A 26,377-nucleotide genomic window follows, 5' to 3' on the forward strand; every position below is an offset into this window, starting at 1 on the left:
ATTTAGTATATTGAGTGTTGTGCAGCCATCACCTCTTTTTTTTTTTTTTTTTTTTACCTCTTTTAGTTTCAAGATATTTTCATCATTCCCCAAAGAAACCCTATATATACACATTAAGGAGTCATTTCCTGTTTCCTCCATCCCCAACCCTCTGGCAACCACTAGGCAACTTTCTGTAGATAGATTGACCTATTCTGAATGTTTCATATAAATAGAATCATACAGTATGTGACCTTTTGTGTCTGGCGTCTTTCATTTAGCATATTGTTTTCAGGATTCATCTATAGCTATAACATGTATCAGTACTTCATTCCTTTCTGTGGCTGAATAATAATGCATTTTATGGATATAACCACATTTTGTTTATCCATTCACTCATTGATGGACATCTGCAGTTGGTTCCACCTTTTTGCTAGTGTGAATATGCTGCTTTGAACATTTATGCACAATTATTTGAATATCTATTTTCAATTTGTTTTGGGTATATGCATTGGACAGGAATTGCTGAGTCATATGGTAATTCTATGTTTAACATTTAATTTTTATTTTTAAAATTTATTTGATTTTAGAGAGGAAGGAAGGGGAGAAAGAGAGAGAGCAAGAAACATCGATTTGTTATGTCCTGACTGGGAATTTTTTTTTTTTTAAGTGGAGTAACTTTTAAAAAAAAATTTTTTTATTTTATTATATTTTATTATTTTATTTTATTTTAGAGAGGAAGGGAGAGGGAGAGAGGGGTAGAAACATGAATGATGAGAGAGAATCATTGATCGGCTGCCTCCTGCATGCCCCCTACTGGGGACTGAGCCCGCAACCCGGGCATGTGCCCTTGACTGTAATCAAATCCAGGACCATTCAGTCCACGGGCTGACGCTTTATCCACTGACCCAAACCAGCTAGGGCTTGAATGGGAATTGAACCATGATCTTCTGGTTGAAAGGTTGACACTCAAACACTGAGCTACATTGGCCGGGCTAAAAGTGTTTTATTAATTTCATATTTGTATTGTTTATTGCTAGTATATAGCAATACAACTAATGTTTGTGTATTGACAGTGTACCCTGCATCTGTGCTTTGCCAGTTTGCTTGCTTAATAGTTTTTTGGTGTATTCTTCTAGGATATTCTTTATATAGGAAGTAGGATGATATAATTTGCGAAGAAAGATAATTTTACTTTTTCTTGGATGCCTTTTTTTCCCCCTTGATTAATTGATCTGGCTAGAACTCCAGTACAATGTTTAATGTAAGTGGTGAAAGTGGGCATCCTTGTCTTGTTTCTGATTTTAGAGGGAGTGCTTTCAGTATTTCAGCATTGTGTATAATGCTAGCTGTAGGTTTTTAAAAAATGTCTTTTACCATGTGAGGAAATTCTCTTCTGTTCCCAGTTTATTGTTTTGTGTGGTTTTTTGTTTTTATCACAAAAGGGTGTTGGATTTTGTCTCGTGCTTTTTCTGTATCAATCATATGATCATTTTTTCCCCCTCCATTCTGTTAATGTGTGTGTATTATATTAATTGGTTTTCATATATAAAGTCACCCTTGCATTTTTGGGAGAAATCCCACTTGATTATGGTATGTAATGCTCTTTATATGCTGCTGTATTTAGCTTGCTAATATTTTGTTGAGGATTTTTGCATTTATTTTCATGAAGTATATTGGTCTTTAGTTTTCTTGTGATGTTTTATCTTTTTTGGTTTGGGGTGATGCTGGCTTTGTGGAATAAATTAGGAAAAAATGGTGGCTCATGTTCTATTTTTTGGAAAGGATTTAAGGATTGATGTTATTCTGTAAATGGTTAAATTTTTGGTCCACCCAACCCCCTTGGCAAGTACTTCTCAAGATTGTCAAGGTCATGAAAAAACAAGGAAAGACTCAAAAACTGACAGACCAGAGGACACTATGGACACAACAACTAAATGCCAGTGTGGTACACTGGATGAGATCTTGGAACAGAAAAGACATGAATGGAAAAACTGGAGAAATACGAATCATGCCTGGAGTTTAGTTAGTAGCAATGTACCAACATTGGGTTTCTTAATTTTTGACACTGTACCACTATAAGATAGGATGGTAACATTAGAGGAAACCGAACTGGGTGAGGCGTATATAGGAATTCTATCTTTGCAACTTTTCTGTAAAGGTAAAATTCAAGAAATTTATTTTTAAAAATGCATATATAGTTAGTAATTACAGTAAAAAATACAGCCTGGGTTTTCTTTTTTAAAAAAAATATATTCTATTGATTTTTACAGAGAGGAAGGGAGAGGGATAGAGAGTTAGAAACATCGATGAGAGAGAAACATCGATCAGCTGCCTCTTGCACATCCCCCACCGGGGATGTGCCCACAACCCAGGTACATGCCCTTGACCGGAATCGAACCTGGGACCTCTCAGTCCGTAGGCTGACGCTCTATCCACTGAGCCAAACCGGTTTCGGCTCCTCCCCACTTTTTAAAAAAATTTGTTATTGGCTAAACCTCAGACATTGTGACTTAGTGTATGACTCTAATAAAAACATTTTCTTTTTAAACATTTACCTTGCTATTTTCTACCCTAATAAAAATTAACAATGTTTCCTTAATATATATATTTATGTATGTATGTATTTAAATATATTTTTATTGATTTCAGAGAGGAAAGGGGGGGAGAGAGAGAGAGAAAGAGAGAGAGCGAGAGAGAAGAGAAGGAAAGAGAGAATCATCTATCGACTGCCTCCTGCATGCCCCCTACTGAGGCTCGAGAACGGCATCGAACCCAGGACCATTCAGTCTGCAGGCTGACGCTCTATCCACTGAGCCAAACCAGCTAGGACTAATTTTGTATTTTAAAAAATGTAGTCTCAAAGTTTTGGAGCTCAGCTGTCTAGACCTGGGATCATTTATGTATGGAATGTAGGTATATACACTTTTAAGGGGTGAAAGGGGCCATAGCTTTTGTCTGATTCTCAAAGGAGTTTCCTGATCCTAGAAAGTTTAAGAATCATGATTTCAATCCGTTTCTCCATCTAATTTGACGGTAAGTGAGCTGAGGCTGAGAGAGGTGACGACCTGCTCATCATGACTCGAGTGATTATCGAGGCTCCCAATCCCAGGTTTCTCACTGTATCACAATTAAAAATTTTCTTAAGGGTTAACATTTTCATGCTTTTAATTACTTTCTATGCTGTTTATTCCTTTTCTTTCCCCTCATTTTCCTTTTTGTAGGAAGTATGTCAGGTTTATTTGTCTTATTATTATTTTCTGCTTCCTCAGGCCCAGCCATGACTACGGTAGCAGTACATGTGGACTCTAAAGCTGAGCTCACTACCCTGCTGGAGCAGTGGGAGAAGGAACATGGCAGTGGGCAGGACATGGTACCTATTCTTACCAGGTATGGACAATTAATTAAAAAAAAATTACTTTTTAAAGAAGGAAAACTTGTAGATAGTATAGGAACATTTCACCTTCACTGTGAATTCTAAATCCATTTATTTCCCTTTCAAAACTAGTCTTTATCTCCTTACTTCTTGAAGCTCTTTACATTCCTTTTTAAAAAAATTTAATTAAAAAATTTATCTTTATTGTTGAAAGTATTATAGATGTTCCCCCCCCTTTTTCCCCATTGACCCCCTCCACTCTACACCTGCCCCTTCCACACCTTCACCACATTATTGTCTGTGTCCATAGGTTATGCATATATGCATATAAATTCCCTGGTTAATCTCTCCCCCTTCCCATCCCTTCTTAAGTTTCTTACCTTTCCTTTCAGGCCCTTTGTTCTCATTCTCCTCTGTAAGTTGTTCTGCCTGTGGTTTTTTTTTTTTTTTTTTTTTTCCTTCCTGTTAACTGATTTCAGAAAGGAAGGGAGAGGGGGAGAGAGATAGAAACATCAGTGATGAGAGAGAATCACTGATCGGCTGCCTCTTGCACGCCCCACACTGGGGTTTGAACCTCCTGGTTCATAGGTTGATGCTCAACCACTGAGCCACGCCAGTCGGGCTCTTCTGCCTGTGTTTTAAGTCCAGGGCTTTGTTTGTGGTTTTCTTTTCCATTCACCCTAAGTATTCTCCAGAGATAGTTTCATCTCCGTCCATGATTTAAAACATTATTCCTATGTTAACTTTCAAATCTCTATTTTACTTCAGACCCTTCATTTTAAAATTTCAGATACATTTCTCAGCTGTTTGTTTCACACATCTTTACCTGTCTATTGCACAGACACCTAAAACATGTCATGTCCAAAATAGAGCTTATAGCCTTCATCCTCCCTCCCTCCTGTTCACAGCTTCTTCCATGCCTTGGTGTAAGTGGTTTTAAACTGAACAACTGAAAACCATCCTCTTTCGTGTATTCCTCTACCAGCACAATTTAGTCATCAAGCTCTGAGGAGTCTGCTTCCTCCTCTGCACCGTCCCATCACTGCTTTCTTCATTAGGTATCAGCTGGTTCTTGCCTGGCCCGTTAGGCAGTGTGTATTATCCCTTTGTCTCTAGCTTACCCTCTTCGAATACATCCTCCCCTTTGCTGAAAGATGCATCTTTCCATACACAAATCTGATTGTCATACCACTATTCCTGATTCTTCCCTGGTTCCTGTTTTCCTACAGAATGAAATAGAAACTTTTTATTTTCTAAATTGATTTCAGAGAGCGAGAGGAAGAGGAAGGAGGGTAAAGGGAGAGAGAGAGAAACATTGATTTGTTGTTCCACTTACTTATGCAGTCATTGGTTGATTCTTACATGTGCTCTACCAGAGATCAAAGCTGCAACTTGGCATTGGGACGATGCTCTAACCAATTGAGCTAACCGACCAGGGCTAAAATGTAAACTTTTTAGAGTGGTTTATGAGGGCACTTACATTTGGCCCCACCTCCTTTTTCTGCCTCAGAGTGCTGGCTTCCTTCAGAAGGAGTAGCAACGTATTTTCTGGTGCCTGATGGATTGGAACTACGTCTAATCAACTGAGCCACCTGGCCAGGGCCAATGATCTGTTTTTTAGGGAGAAAGAAAACTGATCTTATGAAAGTTTAAACAGATAAATGCATTTGTTCATAACTGCTCTGATACATGGGGAACATGTGAAAGTACAGGTTTTTTTTTAAGGACAATTGTTGACTGGTGGAAAGGGGGTTTAATTTGTAGAGGCATTGGAGATTAAGAACTAATCACAAGATACTTGAAATGCAGCCACAGTGAATTAAAGGATCTAAGGATTGTGCAGTTATATGTGGATTATTGATGTAAATGAAAGAAGAGAATCATAAATGGGGATCATGTTAGCAGTGGATTCACTCAATTGCTCTAAAAATTTTATCAAACACACATACTGAACAAAAATACTCAAATGTTTTATTTTCAAGGCTCTTCCACATTTATCGTTTTTGACCATCATTGTCACTATGCTAAGTTATTCAGCAATGCAAAACCTAAAATAGAGGGTCCTGTCTTCAAGGTGCTAACCTTCTGGGAAGCAACTAATGGATAAGAAACAATGCAGAATAGTACAAAATCCCATATAATAAAAGGCTAATATGCAGATTGTCCCTTTGATTGGGAGTCGATTGGGAGTTCATTTGGGAGTTCGACCAGGGGGCTGGCCTGATTGGCCCCAATTGGCCCCAATCGGGGTAGGCCAGCCGGACCCCACCCCACCCATGCACGAATTTGTGCACTGGGCCTCTAGTATGCATATAATGAAGTGCTAAATCTGGCGGTATTGTTCATAAATATTGTGGAGGTGATGAGAATGAAACAACTTGAATGAGTCAGCTTCTTTTATTCACTCAACAAATATTTGAAGACCTTTTGTGTGTCAGAACTCAATGAGACACTTCTCTGAATCTCAACTTCCTCATTTGTTACTAAAAGTATCACTGAGAGTTACATTGTTAAGAGAAAGCCATCCTCAGAGCTACTTGGGAAAGCCTGCATAGCCAGGCAGTGGAAAACAAGGTTAGAATCCTGGTTTTACTCCCAATTCCAGTGGGCTTTCCAGTCCATGATGAGGGAAAGTTTCCTTGGAAAAGGGATTTGAAAGATGGTAGAATACAGCTCGATGAAAAGCAGAGAAATAGGTTTTCTAGAAAATGTGAAAAATGTGACTGAAAAAGGCTTTGAGGGGAGAAGGGCCTGGGGCACATTTTGTAGCAGCGAGGAAATGGGCCCCACCAGTGTGGAGGGTGAATAGGAGGCTGGAATGGGAAATTGTATGGAGTGAAATCCTAAAAAGATCTTCAAGGTTAGAGGGCAGTTTAAGGGACAGGATGAATTCAAAGTGTAGTGTACTTTAATAGGGGCAACTTCCACCCCCTCCAAATTGTGGGTCTGTTAGTTCACTGGATTTTGATGTCCCTTCATGTTTTTTTCACCCGCTCCTCAGTGGCCGCAGGTTTGGGTATTTGGTATATTCCACGAGAGCAATGAGCCCTGGCTGGGTAGATTGGTTGGTTAGAGCGTTGTCCAGGTACGCCAAGGTTGCAGGTTCTATTTCAGGTCAGGGCACATGCAAGGAGCAACCAACGAATGCATAAATAAGAGGAACAAATCGATGTTCCCTCTCTCCCTCTCTCTCCCCCGTCCTCTCTTTAAAATCAATACATAAAATTTTTTTTTAAAAAAGAAGCAGCAGCCCTAGCTGGTTTGGCTCAATGGAAAGAGCGTCGGTCTGCGGACTGAAGGGTCCCAGGTTCGATTCCAGCCAAGGGCACATGCTGGGTTGTGGGCTCGATCCCCCAGTAGGGGGTGTGCAGGAGGCAGCCGATCAATGATTCTCATCATTGATATTTCTATCTCTCCCTCTCCCTTCTTCTCTAAAATCAATAAAATATATTTAAAAAAAAAAAAAAAAGAAGCAGGCAATGAATTACAGGTCTACTTAATCTTTTATTGACCACTACTTTTTTATGATCTTTTGGCACTTTTCCTAAGAAAAATGTACTGCTGTTTATAACTTTAATTGATTTTATTATTTATGTTATTTTATTTATTATATCAAGCCTTTGACTTGATTCTGTAAAAAAGGCCTGGCATTGAGCCAAGCTGTGTGAGCTTAATCCACATTATTGAAATATTACTTACATATTGTAAAGTACTTTGCTTGATGGATTTTTTTACTTGTAAAACTATCACCCAGATCAAGTTACAGAACTTGCATAGCACCTCCAGAAGGCTCCCTCCTGCCCTATGCCAGTCAGTATCTACCTTAGGTTGTTTTCTGTTTGTTTGATTCTCTCTTTTTTAAAAAATTATATTTTTATTGATTTCAGAGAGGAAGGGACAGGGAGAGAGAGAGATAGAAACATCAGTGATAAGAGAGAATCATTGATTGGCTGCCTCCTACACACCCACTATGGGGATCAAGCCCGCAACCCAGGCATGTGCCCTTGCCTGGAATTGAACCCGGGACCTTTCAGTCTGTAGGCTGACGCTCTATCCACTGAGCCAAATCGGCCAGGGCTGATTCTCATTGTTAATAGTAACAACACCTAAATAGCTCTCACATATCAGGCTTTGTTCTAAGTAGAGTACATATATTGACTTAAACCTCAAGGAATAGGTACTGTTACCATCATTTTACAGATGAGGCACAGATAGGTTAATTAATTGGACACACAGTTAATGGAAGGTTTGAACCCTGGTGATCTGGCTCCAGAATCCATGTTTTTAATTTCTGCTATGCTATATTGCTTAGTTTCAACTGGAGATTCTAGTAGGTCTTATGTAATTTTACATATATTTTGTGTAATTGCCTTTTGTGGCAAAGATAATTTTCAGTTTAGAGGGAAAGGTAGAAAAAGTAGAAATAATTCTGAGGCTTGATGGGGAAAAACATACTAGAGTGGGTAAGAATTTTTGCAGGGAGCTTAACCCTAAGACTAGGAAGTACGGTTTTGTGGAAATGAAACATATAGGAGAGTTTGAGTTAGGACAGCATCTAGATATTGGAGGGTGGGACAGCCTTGTATTTGATTGTCATTATAATAGATTACAATGTCAGTCTTGCTTAGGGTTCTCTTGCCCTAGCCCAGCCGTGGGCAAACTACGGCCCGCGGGCCGGATTCGGCCCGTTTGAAATGAATAAAACTAAAAAAAAAAAGACCGTACCCTTTTATGTAATGATGTTTACTTTGAATTTATATTAGTTCACACAAACACTCCATCCATGCTTTTGTTCCGGCCCTCCGGTCCAGTTTAAGAACCCATTGTGGCCCTCGAGTCAAAAAATTTGCCCACCCCTGCCCTAGCCTGTTTGATTCAGTGTATAGAGCGTCGGCCTACAGACTGGAGGGTCGCGGGTTTGATTCTGGTCAAGGGCACATGCCCAGGTTGTGGGCTTGATCCCCAGTAAGGGGTGTGCAGGAGGCAGCCAATCAATGATTCTCTCTCTTGCTCCCTCTACTTTCCTCTCTGAAATCAATAAAAATATATTTAAAAAAAAGTTTAAAAGTGATTTTTCTTGTTTCAAAAAGAATGCATGGATACAAAGGGACTCTCTTTTGCTCACTCTTGCTCTCCCACTATCCTTCTCTCTTCCTCTCTCATCCTCCCTCTCTCTCCCTCTCTCTCTCTCTCTCAAATTGATATAAGATTTAAAAAAATTCTGTGAAAGTAGCCAGATATAAAAAGAGTGTATGGATTCCATTTATATGAAACTGTGGAATAGGCAAAACTACTCTATAGTGAGAGAGAGAAGATGAGTGGCTGCTTGGGTGCATGGGTGAGAGCTTATGTGGAGAAAGAATGTTGTAGGCCAGTGATGGCGAACTATGACACCGTGTCAGAGGTGACACGCGAACTCATTTTTTTGGTTGATTTTTCTTTGTTAAATGGCATATAAATATATAAAATAAATATCAAAAATATAAATCTTTGTTTTACTATGGTTGCAAAGATAAAAAAATTTCTGTATGTGACACGGCACCAGAGTTAAGTTAGGGTTTTTCAAAATGCTGACACGCCGAGCTCAAAAGGTTCGCCATCACTGTTGTAGGCTGAGGCAACAGCACAAAGAAAGGCCCTGAAGCAGTAATCAACTTGGACTCTGAAAATCAGAGAGGGCCATGTTACTGCAGCTTAGTGAAAGAGGGATGGAGAGAAGTGGTCAGAGATGCAGACAGAATCTGGATTATTCTAAGCCATGATAGTACTTGGGTTTAACTCAGTTATTGTGGTAAGTCATTGGAAGTTGGAGGATGAATTGTCAGGTCAAGCATTGAAGCAAAAAGCAAGGAGACCAGTGCAAGCAGTCCAGGGAGTTGATGATGGAGGTCTGGACAAGGATCGGAATGGTCAAGATTTGGAGAAATAATTAAAGTCAAGAGATATTTTGAAGGTAGGGCTAACAGGAATTGTGAGGGATGAGGAAAAAAACGAGGGTTTTAATGATGACTCCTAGGTTTTTGGCTTCTGAGGGGATAACAGTGCTATTTTTTGAATGATTTGGGGAGTAGAAATTGTTTTATAAGATTGTTGTTTAGATCTCTGTTTATCAGAAAAATACCTTTTCTTAACTTTTTGCTTTTATTTACACTTTGACTATTGACTGTTGTAGGTGGTGGCACATGTTTTTATATGCTTGTCTAGAGTTGACCCTGTCTTCCCTTTGTGCTAGGATGTCTGAATTGATTGAAAAAGAAACTGAAGAATATCGTAAGGGGGATCCAGACCCATTTGATGATCGACATCCTGGTGAGACCTGTGTTCTAAACGTGGCTTTAATTTTCTTACAAAAGAAAATTGCTTAATAGAAAATGTTTTCCAATTGAAATCGCATATTTCATGCTAAGTTTTAAGACTTGATATTTGTTAAAATATTGTTCAAGGTGGGAGCAGTGAGGAAAAATAAATTTCTGGAGAAATTGAAATAATTTGTAATATTTACACATCAAATAAATGTAGGTATACCTTATTGACTCATTTGGTATGATTACAAAGACTTAAAAAGAGAAAACTGTTTTCTCTTTCTGACTTTTAAACACAAAGGTGTCTGTGCCTTTACCTCTCTAACAATGCTAACGTTTCTTTTACTGATGGGGAACGGGGTTGAGAACGCACTCAGTGCCTTGCTTTCGTTATGAAGTTGATACTTGGAGCCTTGAATAATAAACAGCCTTCTTGATGTCTGCTTTAGTGTTTGGACAGCTACAATATGCCCTGACACAATTTGGTTTTATTTTGGGCTGATTTAATTAGAGTCATGACAACCTAGCCTGCTTTGGCATGGAATTTGATTTGCTATATGGAACTTGAGACGCTATTTCATGTTCTCTCTAAGGTAGATGACCAGTGGGCAAAGCTTAAGTCTTGTAGGGGCCTACACTGCACTAAACCTTCTCTCTCAAGAGCCACCAGACCTTTGTGGAGAGAAGAGTCTGAAATTTAGAGTATGGAGAGATAGTGAAAATGAATGGGAGTTAGAAAAATAAGAACATTGTATATCCACCTGAATGTTGCAGGGTTTATTTCTATTTCTTAGACATTTGTTCTCAAATGTAAGTAAGTTAGGCATTTCACATTGAGTGTCCAGTTGTTTATGGGTGTTCCCTGCTGCCCTGTCCTAGACATCCCCACTTGTGACTTCAGAGGACTTATTTACCTGTTTAACCCACATTTTTAGTAAGGCAATCGGAGTATGAAATATAAAAATGAATGTGAAATAAGAATTTTAGTTAATGTATGGCATTATGAAAAGAACTAAAAAGAGAGATAATCATGCTTAGTGATACTGCCTTAGAAAGGATGAAATAGTAATGAGGTAGAAGGGAGAGACAGAAAGATACGCTTTTTTTCAGTAGAAATGTAAAGACAATTTTTTCCTCCCTACCTCTCATGTTAAGCAATATTTGTCATTAACCATAATTTCTGTTAATAAATATAATGGTTTTAGTTCCATCATTTCTAAACATAGAAAGTTGGTAATCCGAGGTCCTCATTTGTTTTTATGATACTAGTCTCTAACTTTTCTTTTTTGTGAATTACTTTGGGATACTAAGTACAGCTTGGGCAAAACTTCATATCAGCAACTTACATCTTTTTTCATCCTTTGACTAAATTTTTCACTCTAATGTTTTGAAAAGAAAGCTAAAGATAGATAGTATCTGTTTTAAAAACAAACCTCTCCCACTGTTAACCGATTATTTTACTTTTAGGCCATGTGTTGAGTAGATTTTAGGTTCTTTGTCTCCTTTCTTTCTCCAGGGGCTCAGAATTCAAAGCCAAGGTTACAGTATCTTTAGAGGTGATGATTGCTTAGTGTGATTCCCACACCCACGACCAGCCCTGGATGTCTGCAGTTTTGAGGACACATCCCTGCTGCTGTTGGTCTTGTAGTTGAAAGGGGGACTGGACTTGAAGCCTGTCTTTCCCAGGCCACCCATCAAAAGAAGTGTTGCTACCTTTCTGAGGCTGGGAAGTCAGGGCTTTTCTTGTTGTAGGTTCCTTTCTGATTCTTATATATACATTTTGTATACATTTGTACATCTTGTATATATTTAACATTGCTGGCCTGGGTCTAGTGCTCATTTAATTCAGCATTGCTATGTAAGCAATAGCCTGGGAGATGGGACGGTGAGTTTTTATATTGTCACTTTTAAGAAACCTAATTTATCAAAGAATCTTTTCTTTGTTTCTATTTCTTTTTGTTTGGTATTTTAATAGTATTTATAACAGCCAGGGTGCCGTTACAGAGGTCTCAGTTGCTTGACGGGGATGGCTGGCTTATTCCTTTGTTCCCCTCTTTTGGTAGGTCGAGCTGATCCAGAGTGTATGCTGGGCCATCTGCTGAGAATACTCTTCAAGAACGATGATTTCATGAATGCGGTAGGTTTGCTGCTTACTTTTCTCCCGATTATCATCAGTAGATGCTGTACGTTATTGTTGTTTTTCTAAATAGTTTACTTTCTCCTGAGGCCTTGACAAAGGTGGGAATAGAGTGGATAGGTTTTTAATTTGGTGAAATGAGAGTAATCATGGCCTCATCCTTACCAAAGTCACAGGTATTTTCTCAAGGTGTGTACTTCGTTCAGTTGAATATTGGTGAGAGCTCCCAAGGCACCTGTGTTTATCTTTGGACAAGATGATTTTGAGTTTGGGAATAAGAGTCCTCTTGGGCTCCTCAATAGAAAAATAAGAGCGATGCATGTGGCATGATTCTGCATTGTCACTGCACTGTGTTCGTTGGGAATGTCGATGGAGAGAGAGGTGCCTTCTCTAACTCGGGACTGTTGAGAAGTAAATGAGGGGAAATACACACACACACACATCTCCCTCACAGCTCCTAGACATAGGCATTGTCCAGTAACTGTGGCTGTTTTTGGAGGCAGAATGGCATGATGCTTGAGGACATGGGCTTTGTCCGGTGGGGAGGATCCATGTTTTGAGTTTAATGCATCTCCATCATTGACTGATCTTTAGGCAACTTAAGCTTCTCCAGGCTTTATTTTCCTGATCTGTAAGGTAGGGGTTGATAGTTCTTATCGTTAAAGGTTTTTTATGCCGAAACCGGTTTGGCTCAGTGGATAGAGCGTCGGCCTGTGGACTGAGGGGTCCCAGGTTCGATTCTGGTCAAGGGCATGTACCTGGGTTGCGGGCACGTCCCCAGTGGGAGATGTGCAGGAGGCGGCTGATCGATGTTTCTAACTCTCTATCTCTCCCCCTTCCTCTCTGTAAAAAATCAATAAAATATATTTTTTTTAAAAAAAGGTTTTTATAATCCTTGAATGAAATTAAGCATGAAAAGTATTTAGCACAGAACTTGGTTCATGAGAGCTCAGTATTAGCTATTATTATCTATACTAGAGGCCCGATGCACAAAATTTGTGCGGGGGTGAGGGGGGAGTCCTTCAGCCTGGCCTGTGCCCTCTTGCAATCTGGGACCCCTCGCTCCTAACTGCCCGCCTGCTCGCTCCTTACCGCCTGCCTGCTCACTCCTAACTGCCCGCCTGCTCCCGCCTTACCGCTCCTTAGTGCTGCCACAGAGGTGGGAGAGGCTCTTGCCACTGCTGCTGCACTCACCAGCGGTGAGCCCGGCTTCTGGCTGAGCAGTACTCCCGCTGTGGGAGTACACTGACCACCAGGGGGCAGCTCCTGTGTTGAGCATCTGCCCCCTGGTGGTCAGTGCACGTCACAGCAACCGGTCATTCTGGTCATTCCGGTCTTCTGCCCTAATGGTTGCTGGGCTTTTATATATATAGATTGTATTAACTTCCCAATTTATTTCTCTATTATCAATGTAACTTCTCAGCTTCAGATCACTTCCAGCTGCTTTCCAGACAGTCCCACTTGGATATCCCCCACGGACACCTTAAATTCCACGTGTCTAATTGTTTGGTTCACAATCTCTTTCTCTTGTTCTCTAGCTCACTAATGTGTCCTTGTCTAGCCAGCTAGAAGTTACCTTCTATTCCTCCAAACTCTCTAATTCAGTGATTTTATCATTCCTCCTCCTTAGCCTTCACAAGTTTCTCCACTTCTTTCTGCCTTTATTGCCAGACCTAGGTTTAGCCACTACCATCTCTCACTTGGCTACTTCAGTAGCCCCTATGGTTGCTGAGTTGTTTTGGGGGAATTTGATTGTAAAGCTGCAGAAGAGATTACATATGATGTCATGGCTCAGTGGGTTCATAACTATAGTAATTAAAGATTTGCCTAGCCAGTGTGGCTGGTCATACCTGGGTTCTATCTCTGGCCCCAATTGGAGACAGCCAGCTGGAGCAGCTCAGTGGCTAAGCTTTGAACTATGAACCAGGAGGTCAAGGTTTCATTCTCAGTCAGGGCACATGCCCGGGTTATGGGCTCGATACCCACAGTAGGGGGCATGCAGGAGGCTGATGGATGATATTTTTCTCTCATCGATGTTTCTATCTCTCTATCCCTTTCCCTTCCTCTCTGAAATTAATAAAAATATATTAAAACAAATAAAAATAAATACATATTTAAAAATAATAATTAAAGGTTTAATTAGTAATTGTTAGGTACGGTCTTCTTTAATACCTTGTAGGCAAGTGATAAGAGTATATTAAGGATTTGTTAGGCTTTATTAATTTGACTGGGTTGAATTTTAGACAAAACATATTCCTTTTCTGTCCTGGATGGGTAGCTTGGTTGGTTGGAGTGTCATCCCATGCACCAAAGGTTGTGGGTTCATTTCCCAGTCAGGGCACATACCTAGATTGTGGGCTCCATCCCCGGACAGGGCTCGTATGGGAGGCAACATTGATTCTCTTTCGTATATTTCTCTCTCTGTCTTTCTTTCCCTCCCTCTCTTCCTTCCTCCCTTTCCTCCTTCCTCTCTCTAAAATCAATAAACATATCCTTGTGTGAGGACTATAAAAAAATAAAAACTATTGCTTCTTTTCTTTACAGCTGGTGAATGCATATGTGATGACAAGCCGAGAGCCCCCTTTAAATACTGCAGCTTGCAGACTTCTACTGGATATCATGCCAGGGCTGGAAACTGCTGTTGTTTTTCAAGAAAAGGTATTTATGAAAAAGAAATATCACCTTACTTTGTAATTGAGTAGTGATATGTTGATTTGCCTTTGATAAAATAATTGTTACAGTTTTTTCTTATTATAATAGTAATATATGTTAAAGAAATGGAAGAAACCAATATAGTAAGGAAAAGTTATTTATTTTTTCCTTTAACATATATTTTATTGATTTCAGAGAGGAAGGGAGAGGGAGAAAGAGATAAAAACATCAATGATGAGAGAGAATCACTGATTGGCTGCCTCCTGTATACCCTCTACGGGGGATTGAGCCTGCAACCTGGGCATGTGCTCTGACTGGGAATCAGTCAGTCAGTCACCTTCTGATTCATAGGTCAACACTCAACCTCTGAACTACACTGGCCAGGCATGAAAAATTTAAAAAGTAATTATTTTAATGAGTACTTGCTGCTTGGGTGCCACAAAAAGTATTTCAGAGAATAACATTGTAATTATTGCTGTAATTTGCAGTATTGTATATTAAAATCTTCAATTAGCTACCATTGCAGGAGACCAAAAAAAAAATTTATATCCTTGTCAGAACTTTTAATGTGATTTCATAGTATTTTCTTATTCCTTTTATTTCTGTAAAATTGATAGTAATGTCTCATCTTTTATTTTTTTATTATTTTTTATATATTTTTATTGATTTTAGAGAGGAAGGAAGAGGGAGAGAGATAGAAACATCAATGATGAGAGAGAATCAGCTGCCGTCTGCACGCCCCCTACTGGAGATCCAGCCCGAAACCCCGGCCTGGGCCCTTGAACAGAATTGAACCCGGGACCCTTCAGTCCGCAGGCTGATGCTCTGTCCACTGAGCCAAACCAGCTGGGGCTCATCTTTTATTTTTGATTCCAATAATTTGAGTCTTCTCTCTTTTTCTTGGTCAGTCTAACTAAAGATTTGTCAATTTTATGGGTCTTTTCAAAGAACTTTTGGTTTCATTCATTTTCTGTATTCACTATTTTATTTATCTTCACTCCAATCTTTATTTCTTTTTAAAAATATATATTTTTATTAATTTCAAAGAGAGGAAGGGAGAGGGAGAGTGATAGAAACATCAGCAATGAGAGATAATCATTAATCAACTGTGTTCTGCATGTCCCTTACTGGGGATTGAGCCCACAACCTGGGCATGTGCCCTGACCAGGATTCGAACTGTGACTTCCTGGTTCATAGGTCAAAGCTCAACCACTGAGCTATGCCTGCTGGGCAGGACTTCTCAGCATTAATAATGTTAAATGTGCACTGTAAACTTCAAGAGGGATATAAAAATTTTATTGCTCCCCACTTGGTCATGGAACCTTTGTGGTCTTAACATCTGAAGTAGGTCTGTATTATGTGGCTGTTGATTTTTAGCTTGAGTTATTTATTTATTTATTTATTTTTATTAGTTAAGGTATTACAAATGTGTCCTCATTCTCCCCCATCAACCCCCAATTAGCTTGAGTTTTAACATCTAAATAGGATTGTATTTCACAGGTACATAGATATTTAACTGAAACCATCTACTATTAGACACTTAGTTTATTTGCATTTTTAAATTTTATGACCAACATGAAAATATTAATTATTTTTCATAAGACTGAGATCTTTGCTTGTATCTTTAATTATGAAAATAGTTTTGCCGTAACTGGTTTGGCTCAGTGGATAGAGCGTCGGCCTATGGACTTAAGGGTCCCAGGTTTGATTCCGGTCAAGGGCATGTACCTTGGTTGCGGGCACATCCCCAGTGGGAGGTGTGCAGGGGGCAGCTGATTGATGTTTCCAACTCTCTATCCCTCTCCCTCCCTCTCTGTAAAAAATCAATAAAATATATTTAAAAGAAAAGAAAATAGTTTTTTTCTGCAGGCTCGATCCCCAGTGTGGGGTGTGCAAGAGGCAGCTGATCAATGATTCTCTTTCATCATTGATGTTTTCATCTCTCTCCCTTCCTCTCTGAAATCAATAAAAATATATTTTTTTAAAAAAGAAAAGGAAATAGTTTTTTTCTGAATTGTAATTTTTCATTTCCTTACTATAGGAAGGAATTGTCGAAAATCTTTTTAAATGGGCCCGAGAGGCTGATCAGCCATTGAGGACGTATTCTACTGGACTATTAGGAGGTGCTATGGAAAATCAGGACATTGCTGCCAACTATAGGGATGAAAATTCACAGCTGGTAAGGACTATATTAAAATGAATTTTTGTATAAGATGGGAGAATAATCAAGTTTTTTCTTGCTACTTAAACTTGAATAGGTAGATCTTATTACCTTATACTGGAGTGTACCTGTAATTTCAGTATTTCCAGATTACTTTTCATAAGAGTTTTGATTTTACTTTTTTTTTAACTTGGAAATGGTGTTTTTCATCTTGTCAAGGATCATGATAGTTAATATACCAAATAAAAATTAGTACCATTTCCTTTCCTCTTTAACAGTGGGTTATGAAAATTTTAAAACATAGGACGAAATTGAAAGATTGAAAGAATTTTACAGTGAACAGATGTATATATACCACTTAAATTGTGAATATTTTACTATACTTATTTTATTACATATTCATCCATTATTGTTTTTTTAAATGCAGTTCAAACTAAACTGCCGGCATAATCCCTCTTTTTTTTTTTTTAAACATATTTTTATTGATTTCAGAGGGGAAGGGAGAGGGAGAGAGAGAAATATCAATGATGAGAGAGAATCATTGATCAGCTGCCTCCTGCACACCTGCTACTGGGGATTGAGCCCGCAACCCAGGCATATGCCCTTGGCCAGCATCAAACCCGCGACCCTTCAGTCCGCAGGCCGATGCTCTATCCACTGAGCCAAACTGGCTATGGTTCCCTCTTTTTTTTTCCCCCAGATATTTTTTATTGATTTCAGAGAAGAAGGGAGAGGGAGAGAGGATGGAAACATCAATGATGAGAGAGAATCATTGATCGGCTGCCTCCTAATCGAGCCCACAGCCTGGGCATGTGCCCTTGACCGGAATCGAACCTGGGACCCTTCAGTCCGCAGGCCAGTGCTCTATCCACAGAGCCAAACCGATTAGGGCCCTCTCTCTTTTTAAAACTAAGCACAATACCACATTTTAGGATTGGCTCCAGAAATAAATACTTAAAAGTAAAAATAAAAAATAAATGATGAACTTGAAAAACAGATTATGTAACCACGTATAATGTAGATGGCCATTTCTATAACTTATAACAGATACAAGTTTGAGAAACCACATTTAATTTTCAAAGACACTTAAAAGATTGTTTATACTGTATATTTTAGTGTCTGCCTCTTTTAGGTGTGTTGGTCCACCCAGTTCATCTTGATCCTGAGAGGTCAGTTGTGAATGATGTAGTTTATGTGCAGGTCTTCTGGTTTGAGTTCTCTGGGAAATTTTATGGTAGCTGTTGCTTATTTTATCAAACTGTAGGAATCAAGTCAACATATTTATTAAATCTTTACTGTTACCAGGCATTGGGATAAGTGCATCAGTATCTACTTCTCTGTAAGTGGGAATAAATATTTGTTGAGAATCATTTAAATTATGATGCAGAAGAGACAATCCCGTTTATTCCAATATCTGTTGATAGGTAGCAATTGTGCTTCGAAGACTTCGGGAGCTACAGCTTCAGGAAATGGCTTTGCGGCAAGAAAGCAAGCGTCCCAGCCCCCGAAAGCTCTCCTCTGAACCCCTTTTGCCTCTGGATGAAGAAGCGGTGGATATGGACTATGGCGACATGGCTGTAGATGTAGTGGATGGTGAACAAGAGGAAGCCTCTGGAGACATGGAGATCTCCTTTCATCTTGATTCAGGCCACAAGACCAGTAGCAGAATGAACTCAGCAACAAAACCTGAGGAAGGAGGACTGAGGAAAAACAAGTCAGCGAAGCAGGGTGACAGAGAGAGCTTTCGGAAAGCCAAGCAGAAGTTGGGTTTCTCATCATCGGAACCAGATCGCATATTTGTTGAGCTGTCTAATAGCAGCTGGTCAGAAATGTCCCCGTGGGTGATTGGCACCAATTACACCCTTTATCCTATGACTCCTGCTATTGAACAGCGACTTATTCTCCAGTATTTGACTCCTCTAGGAGAATACCAGGAGGTAAGCTTATTGGAAATAGTATGTTCCCCCTTTGGAGTTCCTGTGCTTATTTCTGTGATATTTTATGGTAACATTTCTACAATGATGTGTTTTTACTCTAATACAAAAAAGTCTTTGCCCCAAACTGGCAAACTGTTATACAGGTTACTTCTGATACGGCCTGTTTGATCAAAGTGTGTTGCTATGTTTGTCTTCATAAAGGAGGTAGGGAAGAAGGGCCTTATTTCTTCTAACCTCAAAATGGAAGAGGAAATAGGTGGAAATAAAACCAAATGTTAAGACTTGTTCTTGGTTTTTATTTCAGTTACTCCCCATATTCATGCAGCTTGGGTCCCGGGAGCTGATGATGTTCTATATTGATCTGAAGCAGACCAATGATGTTCTGCTGACGTTTGAGGCGCTCAAGGTACAGTTCTTACCAGTATTTGGTGACTGAACATTTTATCGACATGGATGTGCCTATGTGTTTTGGTATATAGCATCTTTGGGTTTTCTCTTGCCAGAAATATCAAAATAAGAACAAACAAAAGTTCTTGTTTAGGTAGAAGAGATGGCTCTTACCAGGTGCCTCTTGTGGTAGTGACCTGAGAAAAACCACACGCAGTGGCCTAAGTGTAAGAGGGGAACAATACCTGGTACGGCTGCTTTTTGGGGTGGGAGTGTGGTAGAGGTTTGTGTAACACAAATGAGTATAGAGGAAGGGATTTGAATACTATAAGTCTGAGTCTGGGTGTTGGGAGAACTTCTGAACAGGGCACATATCTGTTGTTTTTGCTACTGACTTTGCGGAGATCTGCACGGGTAACAATTCATGTAATTGTAAATCTGTGTTGTTTTATCTGTTTCTTGTGCCTGTGTCACCACCCAGAAGATATATTGGAATGAGAAACGGGAGAGGGTGCTCTAGCTCTTCCAAGGCCCCTCCTCATCGGCCTGGATTCAGAGCCATTAAGCAGCCTGCTGCTTGCATTGCACTCCCTGCCCTTAGAATTGCTGAGAAGATAGGGTGTACCCAGAGAGGCTAGTGGGAATTGAATAGGGAGTTAACAAAAGTTAAGATAAACTTTAAAAGTGTATTTAAAGTGCATTTTGGTTAGTTCTAAAAATTTACTAGTTTTGTTAATTTGCTGAAGATTGTTCTTTGGAGAATATATTTAGAATCAGTGTCAATGAAATGACAAGACAAAATTGGAATCTTAGAGTGTTTTTTTATTTGTTTTTCGTAAGCACTATTTGTTTTACTTCTGTTAAGAGGATTCCCCGTATTTAGCAGCTTAATTTAATATTTTGGAATTGATCATGTGATTTTTCTAGATCAGAGATTTTCAATCTTTTTCATCTCATGGCACTCATAAACTAATTAATGGAATTTATGTGGCACACCAAAAAATGTATTTTTTGCTGATCTGACAAAAAAAATAGGTATAATTTTGATTCATTCACATCAGATGGCTGCTGTTCTGTTGGCTGTTGTCATTTCTTTATTCGGTAATTTAAAGGAAAAGGGGTCAGTGTCCCTGGCTAAATAGTCGGGTATTGCATGTCTTAAAAATTCTTGTGGCACACGGGTTGAAAATTGCTGTTCTAGATAGTTCTATCGTAACATGTGTCGCCTTTGTTTAGCACCTAGCATCTCTCCTGCTCCATAACAAGTTTGCCACAGAATTTGTTGCACATGGTGGAGTACAGAAATTACTGGAAATTCCTCGCCCCTCTATGGCTGCAACTGGTGTATCCATGTGCTTGTATTACCTGTCCTACAACCAGGATGCCATGGAAAGAGTAAGTCCAAGTCATTCAGGTATATGGGAATGGGATGGGTGGGGGGACAGCCTAGCATATTTATAGAAAAACTTTTGGATAAGAAAAAAAAAAGGAGTAAAATGTTTTTTTAAAAAATATATTTTATTGATTTTTTACAGAGAGGAAGGGAGAGGGATAGTTAGAAACATCGATGAGAAAGAAACATTGATCAGCTGCCTCCTGCACACCCCCTACTGGGGATGTGCCCGCAACCAAGGTACATGCCCTTGACTGGAATCGAACCTGGGACCCTTAAGTCCATAGGCCGACGCTCTATCCGCTGAGCCAAACCAGTTAGGGCTATTTTGCATTTTTTAGTCAATTTATTTTAAAAGCAACAGGTGGTGCTTTGTGTGTGTTAACAAATAGTTTGTGGTGAAGATAGTAAAATCATTTTAGTTGTTCTCAGGGCTCCACAGGCTCCCAGTCTAGTTCTTATGTTTTTCCAGTTCAGACTTTTTATTTACTGATTTTAAAAATGTGTAAGCTGCCTGACCAGTGTTGTTCACTGTTTGAGCACCCACCTACTAGTATAAACCAGTAGGTTTGATTCCAGTTAGGGCACATGCCCAGGTTGCAGGCTCAGTCCCCAGTAGGGGGCGTGCAGGAGGCAGCCGATCGATGATTCTTTCTCATCATTGATGTTTCTATCTCTTCCTCTCTGAAATCGATTATATATATATATTAAAAGGTGTAAGTAGATCGGTAGATCGTATATTTAAAAGTAATGGGTCCCCAGACATCCTTGGGGGAATCTTATTTCTATACCTGGAACATTTTTTTAATATTTCATGTGATGTGGCTTTTTTGGTAGAGTGAAGTTGGTAAATTCTTTTGGGCCTATGTCTTTGTTCATCTTTGCATGTGTATTAATAAGGTAATGTTTTGATTTTAATGTTTTTTCCTCTTGAGATCAACATTATGCAAGGGTATGTAGTCTTTTAAGAATAGTAACCTAATACGTGTGCATATATAGAAGGCAATTATGACTAAGATAGAGAGAAAGTACCAAGCAAACCTGGGCAATGCTTTAGAAATCCTTGTCTGCCCCACAGAATGTGTGTGAATGAGCCAGAGAGCGAATGGCTGCTCCACCTGTAGACTTCAGTAGCAGAAGGCTCGGCCGCTTTTACACCCGGGACAGCCCCTTACTCTCTGAGCCTCTCCCTCATCTGTTAAGTGGGAATCCTAATACCTGTGTAACAGCATTGTGAGCATTAAAGGATGGACATATTTGCAAAATTTGGTAGTGAGTGCAAGTCGAATTTAAATAGTTATCTTAAATGTAGGTTGTTCTAAGGTTTGGACTAGATTGTTATAAAATTTCACTTGTAACTTAAGCTTTAAACTCAGAATGACTTGACCAGGTATGATCATTGTATTGTGCAGAAGTGTCTATTGACACTGGTGAATTTTTCATCTTTTTGCAAAGGTTCTTTTATCCTCAAAATTTAAAAATTGTTTTATTCTTATATTTTTCAGGTTTGCATGCACCCCCACAATGTTCTGTCTGACGTGGTGAACTACACCCTGTGGCTGATGGAGTGTTCTCACGCCTCAGGGTGCTGCCATGCTACCATGTTCTTCTCAATCTGTTTCTCCTTCCGGGCCGTGCTGGAACTCTTTGACCGCTATGACGGTCTTCGTCGACTGGTGAACTTGGTGAGGTTCTTCAGTGGTTTCTCTTTGCAAGAAGTAGGGGTCCTGCTGATCTTGGCTGCCCTGCAGTGAGAGGAGGCTTACTGGAAGAAGTTTGCTATCTGTTTTTCTCCCTTCAGTCACAAGTTTCTCTTCCTCTTAAGTGTTTAGAGGACTCTGTGCCATTACAGACATGCCTTGAATTTAGTAATCTTACAGGGGGAATTGCAGTCAATAATCTCGATCTTTCTAAAAACAAAAGGTTTTGTGCCTGTATGTGTTTAAACAGGATTGAAGGCTAGGCAATCTTTCGATATGGGTTTACTGTTTTGCTTTCATATGGCCATTCTTAGCATGCATGGAAAGATGTGCAGTGTTAATTGGCAGTCTCGTTGAACATAAAAGTTTACTGAAATCTTTCCCCTTTTTTCTTCCTATTGGTTGTCTCCTCCCATTTACCCCCCCCCCCCCCCCCCCCCCGCGCGCCTTTGTCTAATTCTTTTGCTTCTTTCTTAATAGATCAGTACTTTGGAGATTCTAAATTTGGAAGATCAGGGTGCACTTCTGAGTGATGATGAAATATTTGCTAGCCGCCAAACTGGGAAACATACCTGCATGGCCTTGCGCAAGTACTTTGAGGCTCACCTGGCCATTAAATTGGAACAAGTGAAGCAGTCACTTCAGAGGACTGAGGGTGGCATTCTTGTGCATCCACAGCCCCCGTACAAGGTGAGAGAGCCTTACTTGAAAGGAGCTGTTAATGCTCTGTACCACTGGTGGGCCTGAAACTCACATTCACATCAGTGGAGGCTGCAGAACGTGTATTGTTGTATTATGCTTGTCCCTGTGGAGGCAGATTACCTGAAAATGGATGCGGCAGGTGGATTCCCAGTTGTGAGTTGCTACGTCTCGGGGACACTCATGAACTGAAGTGTGTGTAAAGGGCGGTCTTTTATGAAAAGTAGTACATGTCCTACTTCCTATGTGAAGTTTCTGAAAGGTGCATCTATAACTTCATTTCTCAATCATTTTTGGACTTGCAATGTTTTGGGATGAAGATTAGTATTTGCATGTTTTAAAAATCACAAGTTGAAAAGAAACCCATTATTTTACATGCTGCTTTTTTTTCTTCTTAAGCTGGGAAATAGATGCATGCACTAACAAATTGAACATTCTGTTACCTTTTTGGACAAAATGTACCATGAGTCCAGTTATAAATGAAAGGTTAAACATTCATTTTTTCACATGTGGCCTATAGACGGAAGGATTGTGGAAGTTGAAAGTTATTATTCCTTAGCTTTATTGTTAAAACCCGTTGGCCATTGAGCTTCGCTGGAGAAGGTAGCAGGCAGATGATAGAGTTCTTTACTAATGTGTCTCTCTCCTTATAGGCGTGTTCGTATACTCATGAACAGATTGTGGAAATGATGGAGTTTTTGATAGAATATGGCCCAGCGCAGCTCTACTGGGAACCTGCTGAAGTCTTTCTCAAACTTTCTTGTGTCCAGCTCTTGTTGCAGCTTATCTCTATTGCCTGCAATTGGAAGACCTATTATGCCAGGTGGGACCAGAGGGAGGTTTCCAAGAAGATTAGCTTCTACTTTCTGCTGAGGTTGATGTTGGTTTCACATAGTGTATGCTTAACAAATATTTGGTGAACAGAATTGAAATTTTGGGCTCAAAGCTGAGAAACTAGATTAAGCATGATGATACCTTTATTAATTTACAGACTATTCATTTATATTTATGGTCCTGGTGATTATAAATTCTGCACACAGGCAGGGGTCAACTTCTGTACTCTGAGAGTTACATAATTTACATGGCGACAGCGCAGAGGTAGGGTGGAAATCCTGTCTGAGACGGGCCCAGTGTTCTTTGGTATTAGACTTTAGATGTCTCTGCTGCTTGACAGTCATATAGAATGTTTTTCTTATCTTCACATGAAAGTGTATTTTTTGCTTTTGATGTGATTTTCACAGTTCAGTTAAAAGCAGCCAGCGGAGCAGGATGAAGCTCTGAGAGGACTGCTGATTGAATCAGGAGGGTGGGTGGGTTTTATAGGATGAGGATGGAAAAGGAATTAAAACGATATTTTGGTAAAGATGGAGTCTGAAGAGAAAATAAAATAAAGTTTTTATATATAGTGGTTCTTCTAAAAAATATATTTTTATTGATTTCAGAGAGGAAGGGAGAGGGAGAATCATTGATCAGCTGCCTCCTCCACTCCCCCCCCCACTGGGGATCGAGCCCACAACCAAGGCATGTGCCCTAGACTGGAATCGAACCTGGGACCCTTCAGTTCCCAGGCTGATGCTCTATCCACTGAGCCAAACCAGCTACAGCTCTGGATGGATGACTTTCCCCATCCATCCATTGCCATAAAGACCAGAGAGGCTATTTATGGTGCATATAGTTTGTTTGCTAAATCCCAGGATGTTAAATCCAGGGGATACTTTTGGAGCATCCAGTTTCATACTTTCTGATCTTAGGAACTCCAAAGAGCTTTTGTTTTGTGTTATATCTGGCGATATTTACCATATTAGAAATTAAAACAGAAAATGTGAATATATTTATGAATTTATTTAAAAATAATATGAATCCATTGCATGTTAGTATTTTTTATGAAAAATTTCCAAAATAAAACCAAATGATTTCAGCAAGTTTTTAAAATGTCTGGTCTAATCTCTTATATTTGTTTTTATATTTAATCTTTTGTGACATCACACATGACACAGCCGCTGGATAGCTCCGTGAGATACCAAGAGTGGGACAGGAAACAGCATCTTACTATTACTATGAAAACAGCTTTCATATCACAGAACCTTCTGAGAGGGTCTCAGAGACCCCCAAAGGTTCCCCAACCACACTTTGAAAACAGCTGTTTTGGGGTATTAAAGTAGGTTATTATATTTACCTTGAGAATTTTGTTTAAAAGGTGATGAAAACTCAAAAGATAATGAGGAAGGTTATAAATACATTTTGGACTGGTAAAAACTTACAGGGATTATTAAGAATATATAAATATGTTTGGAATATGTCCTTTAAAAGTTTTTTTAAACAAAATTAAATATTTGTTTTTGCTTAGAATATATAAAGTCTTACATAAAAGAAGGAAATTACTTTTAGCCACTGTTAATTTCTTCAGTCTTTCTAGAATGTATGAAAATGTATATAATTGAGGTTATAGTATTTAATCATATTCATCTTTTTTATGAAATACTTTAAAATATAGAAAGATATAGAGATGCTATGACTGCTCCATACCCAGGGTTGGCATGTTGCTGTATGTGCTTCTTGGAGTTCTTTTGCATTTCCTGCCTCCCCAGAATGGCCAGTCTTCTGAACTTGGAGTGCGTTCTCTCCATCCATGTGTCTATACTACATATTTGTGTGCACATGAACAATAATCTAGTCCTCTTTTGTATGTTTTTACATTATATCAATATCCTCTGCATCTTTTGCAGATTTTTTTCTCATGTTTTTGAGTTTTATATGTGTTAATATTTATTTGAACTCTTGTATTCCTATCTACAGTTTGTTCTATTGATGGACATTTAATGTTTGTTGTGGGTTTTTATTTTTTGCTTCCAAACGAGTGGTACCATAAAACTCTTTTTGGAGTCTTTAGCAAGTATGTCAAACTCGTGGCCAGTGAAATGAGGCATGCAGCCCGCCCCACCGTCCGCCAGTTTGACATACTTGCTAAAAGGATATGTATACAATTGTGTCTGCATTTCATCTTTATCCGTGTTGCCAAAGGGCCTGGAAAATGACCTATCATTGTCTTGTCCCATCGGCAGTATATGGAATTTTCATTTCTCTACCTTCTTGCCAGTACTTCGTATTGTCAGATTTTATATCTAACATTTTCTGTTCATTAATGTTGAATTTTGAGCCCTTTCCCTTGTCCTTTAATAAGAGTTCTTTGAAAACAGTTGTCAATACCTGCAGAATAGTTCATCATTTGAGTGTATCATAACTAACACATGTATTCCTGTTTAGGTAGGCTTTCTAATTCTTTTCTTATTCGTTTATATGATGTGATAATGGACATCTGAATACATAAATACTTGTTTGTATGTCTGATTATTTCCTTAGGACAGATTCCAAGAGGTGGAATTCCTGGGCCAAAGGTTAAGAACATTTTAAGAATCTTGTTTCATATTTCCAGATTTTCTAAAAAGAGTGTCCTAATTTCTCCCCCAACAAAAGTTTGAGAGCAGTAGTCTACATTGTCACCAGCACTGGAGATTATCCTTAGTTTGCAATCTTAGCAGTTTGATAAGTGAAAATGCCATCTCCATGTTTTTTGCAAGTAATGTCACAGTGACTTATAAATCATCTTGATGTTATGGTTAGGGACAGAGCCACACAGGTAGTGATTCCAATCCA

The 26,377-nt window shown here is 39.2% G+C and overlaps 1 protein-coding gene across 4 annotated transcripts in view; it reads left to right on the forward strand.

Annotated features, from left to right (window-relative positions):
• Positions 1-26,377, forward strand: part of DCAF1 (DDB1 and CUL4 associated factor 1) — a 49,178-nt gene that overhangs the window by 4,386 nt on the left and 18,415 nt on the right. For 2 of the 4 annotated variants that reach the window (XM_036333438.1, XM_036333439.1), the window contains exons 2-12: positions 3,252-3,369; positions 9,588-9,664; positions 11,721-11,794; positions 14,339-14,452; positions 16,488-16,625; positions 18,032-18,544; positions 18,849-18,950; positions 20,168-20,326; positions 21,830-22,009; positions 22,505-22,714; positions 23,377-23,546. In XM_036333438.1, coding sequence (XP_036189331.1) covers positions 3,260-3,369; positions 9,588-9,664; positions 11,721-11,794; positions 14,339-14,452; positions 16,488-16,625; positions 18,032-18,544; positions 18,849-18,950; positions 20,168-20,326; positions 21,830-22,009; positions 22,505-22,714; positions 23,377-23,546 — 1,847 coding nt within the window. In that variant the 5' untranslated portion in view covers positions 3,252-3,259. Of the gene's footprint in view, positions 1-3,251; positions 3,370-9,587; positions 9,665-11,173; positions 11,406-11,720; positions 11,795-14,338; positions 14,453-16,487; positions 16,626-18,031; positions 18,545-18,848; positions 18,951-20,167; positions 20,327-21,829; positions 22,010-22,504; positions 22,715-23,376; positions 23,547-26,377 lie in introns of those variants that run through there. The other 2 variants (XM_036333440.1, XM_036333441.1) reach the window with 2 other exon arrangements.

Source organism: Myotis myotis, unplaced genomic scaffold, assembly GCF_014108235.1.
Source record: "Myotis myotis isolate mMyoMyo1 unplaced genomic scaffold, mMyoMyo1.p scaffold_m19_p_13, whole genome shotgun sequence".
Lineage (NCBI taxonomy): Eukaryota > Metazoa > Chordata > Mammalia > Chiroptera > Vespertilionidae > Myotis > Myotis myotis.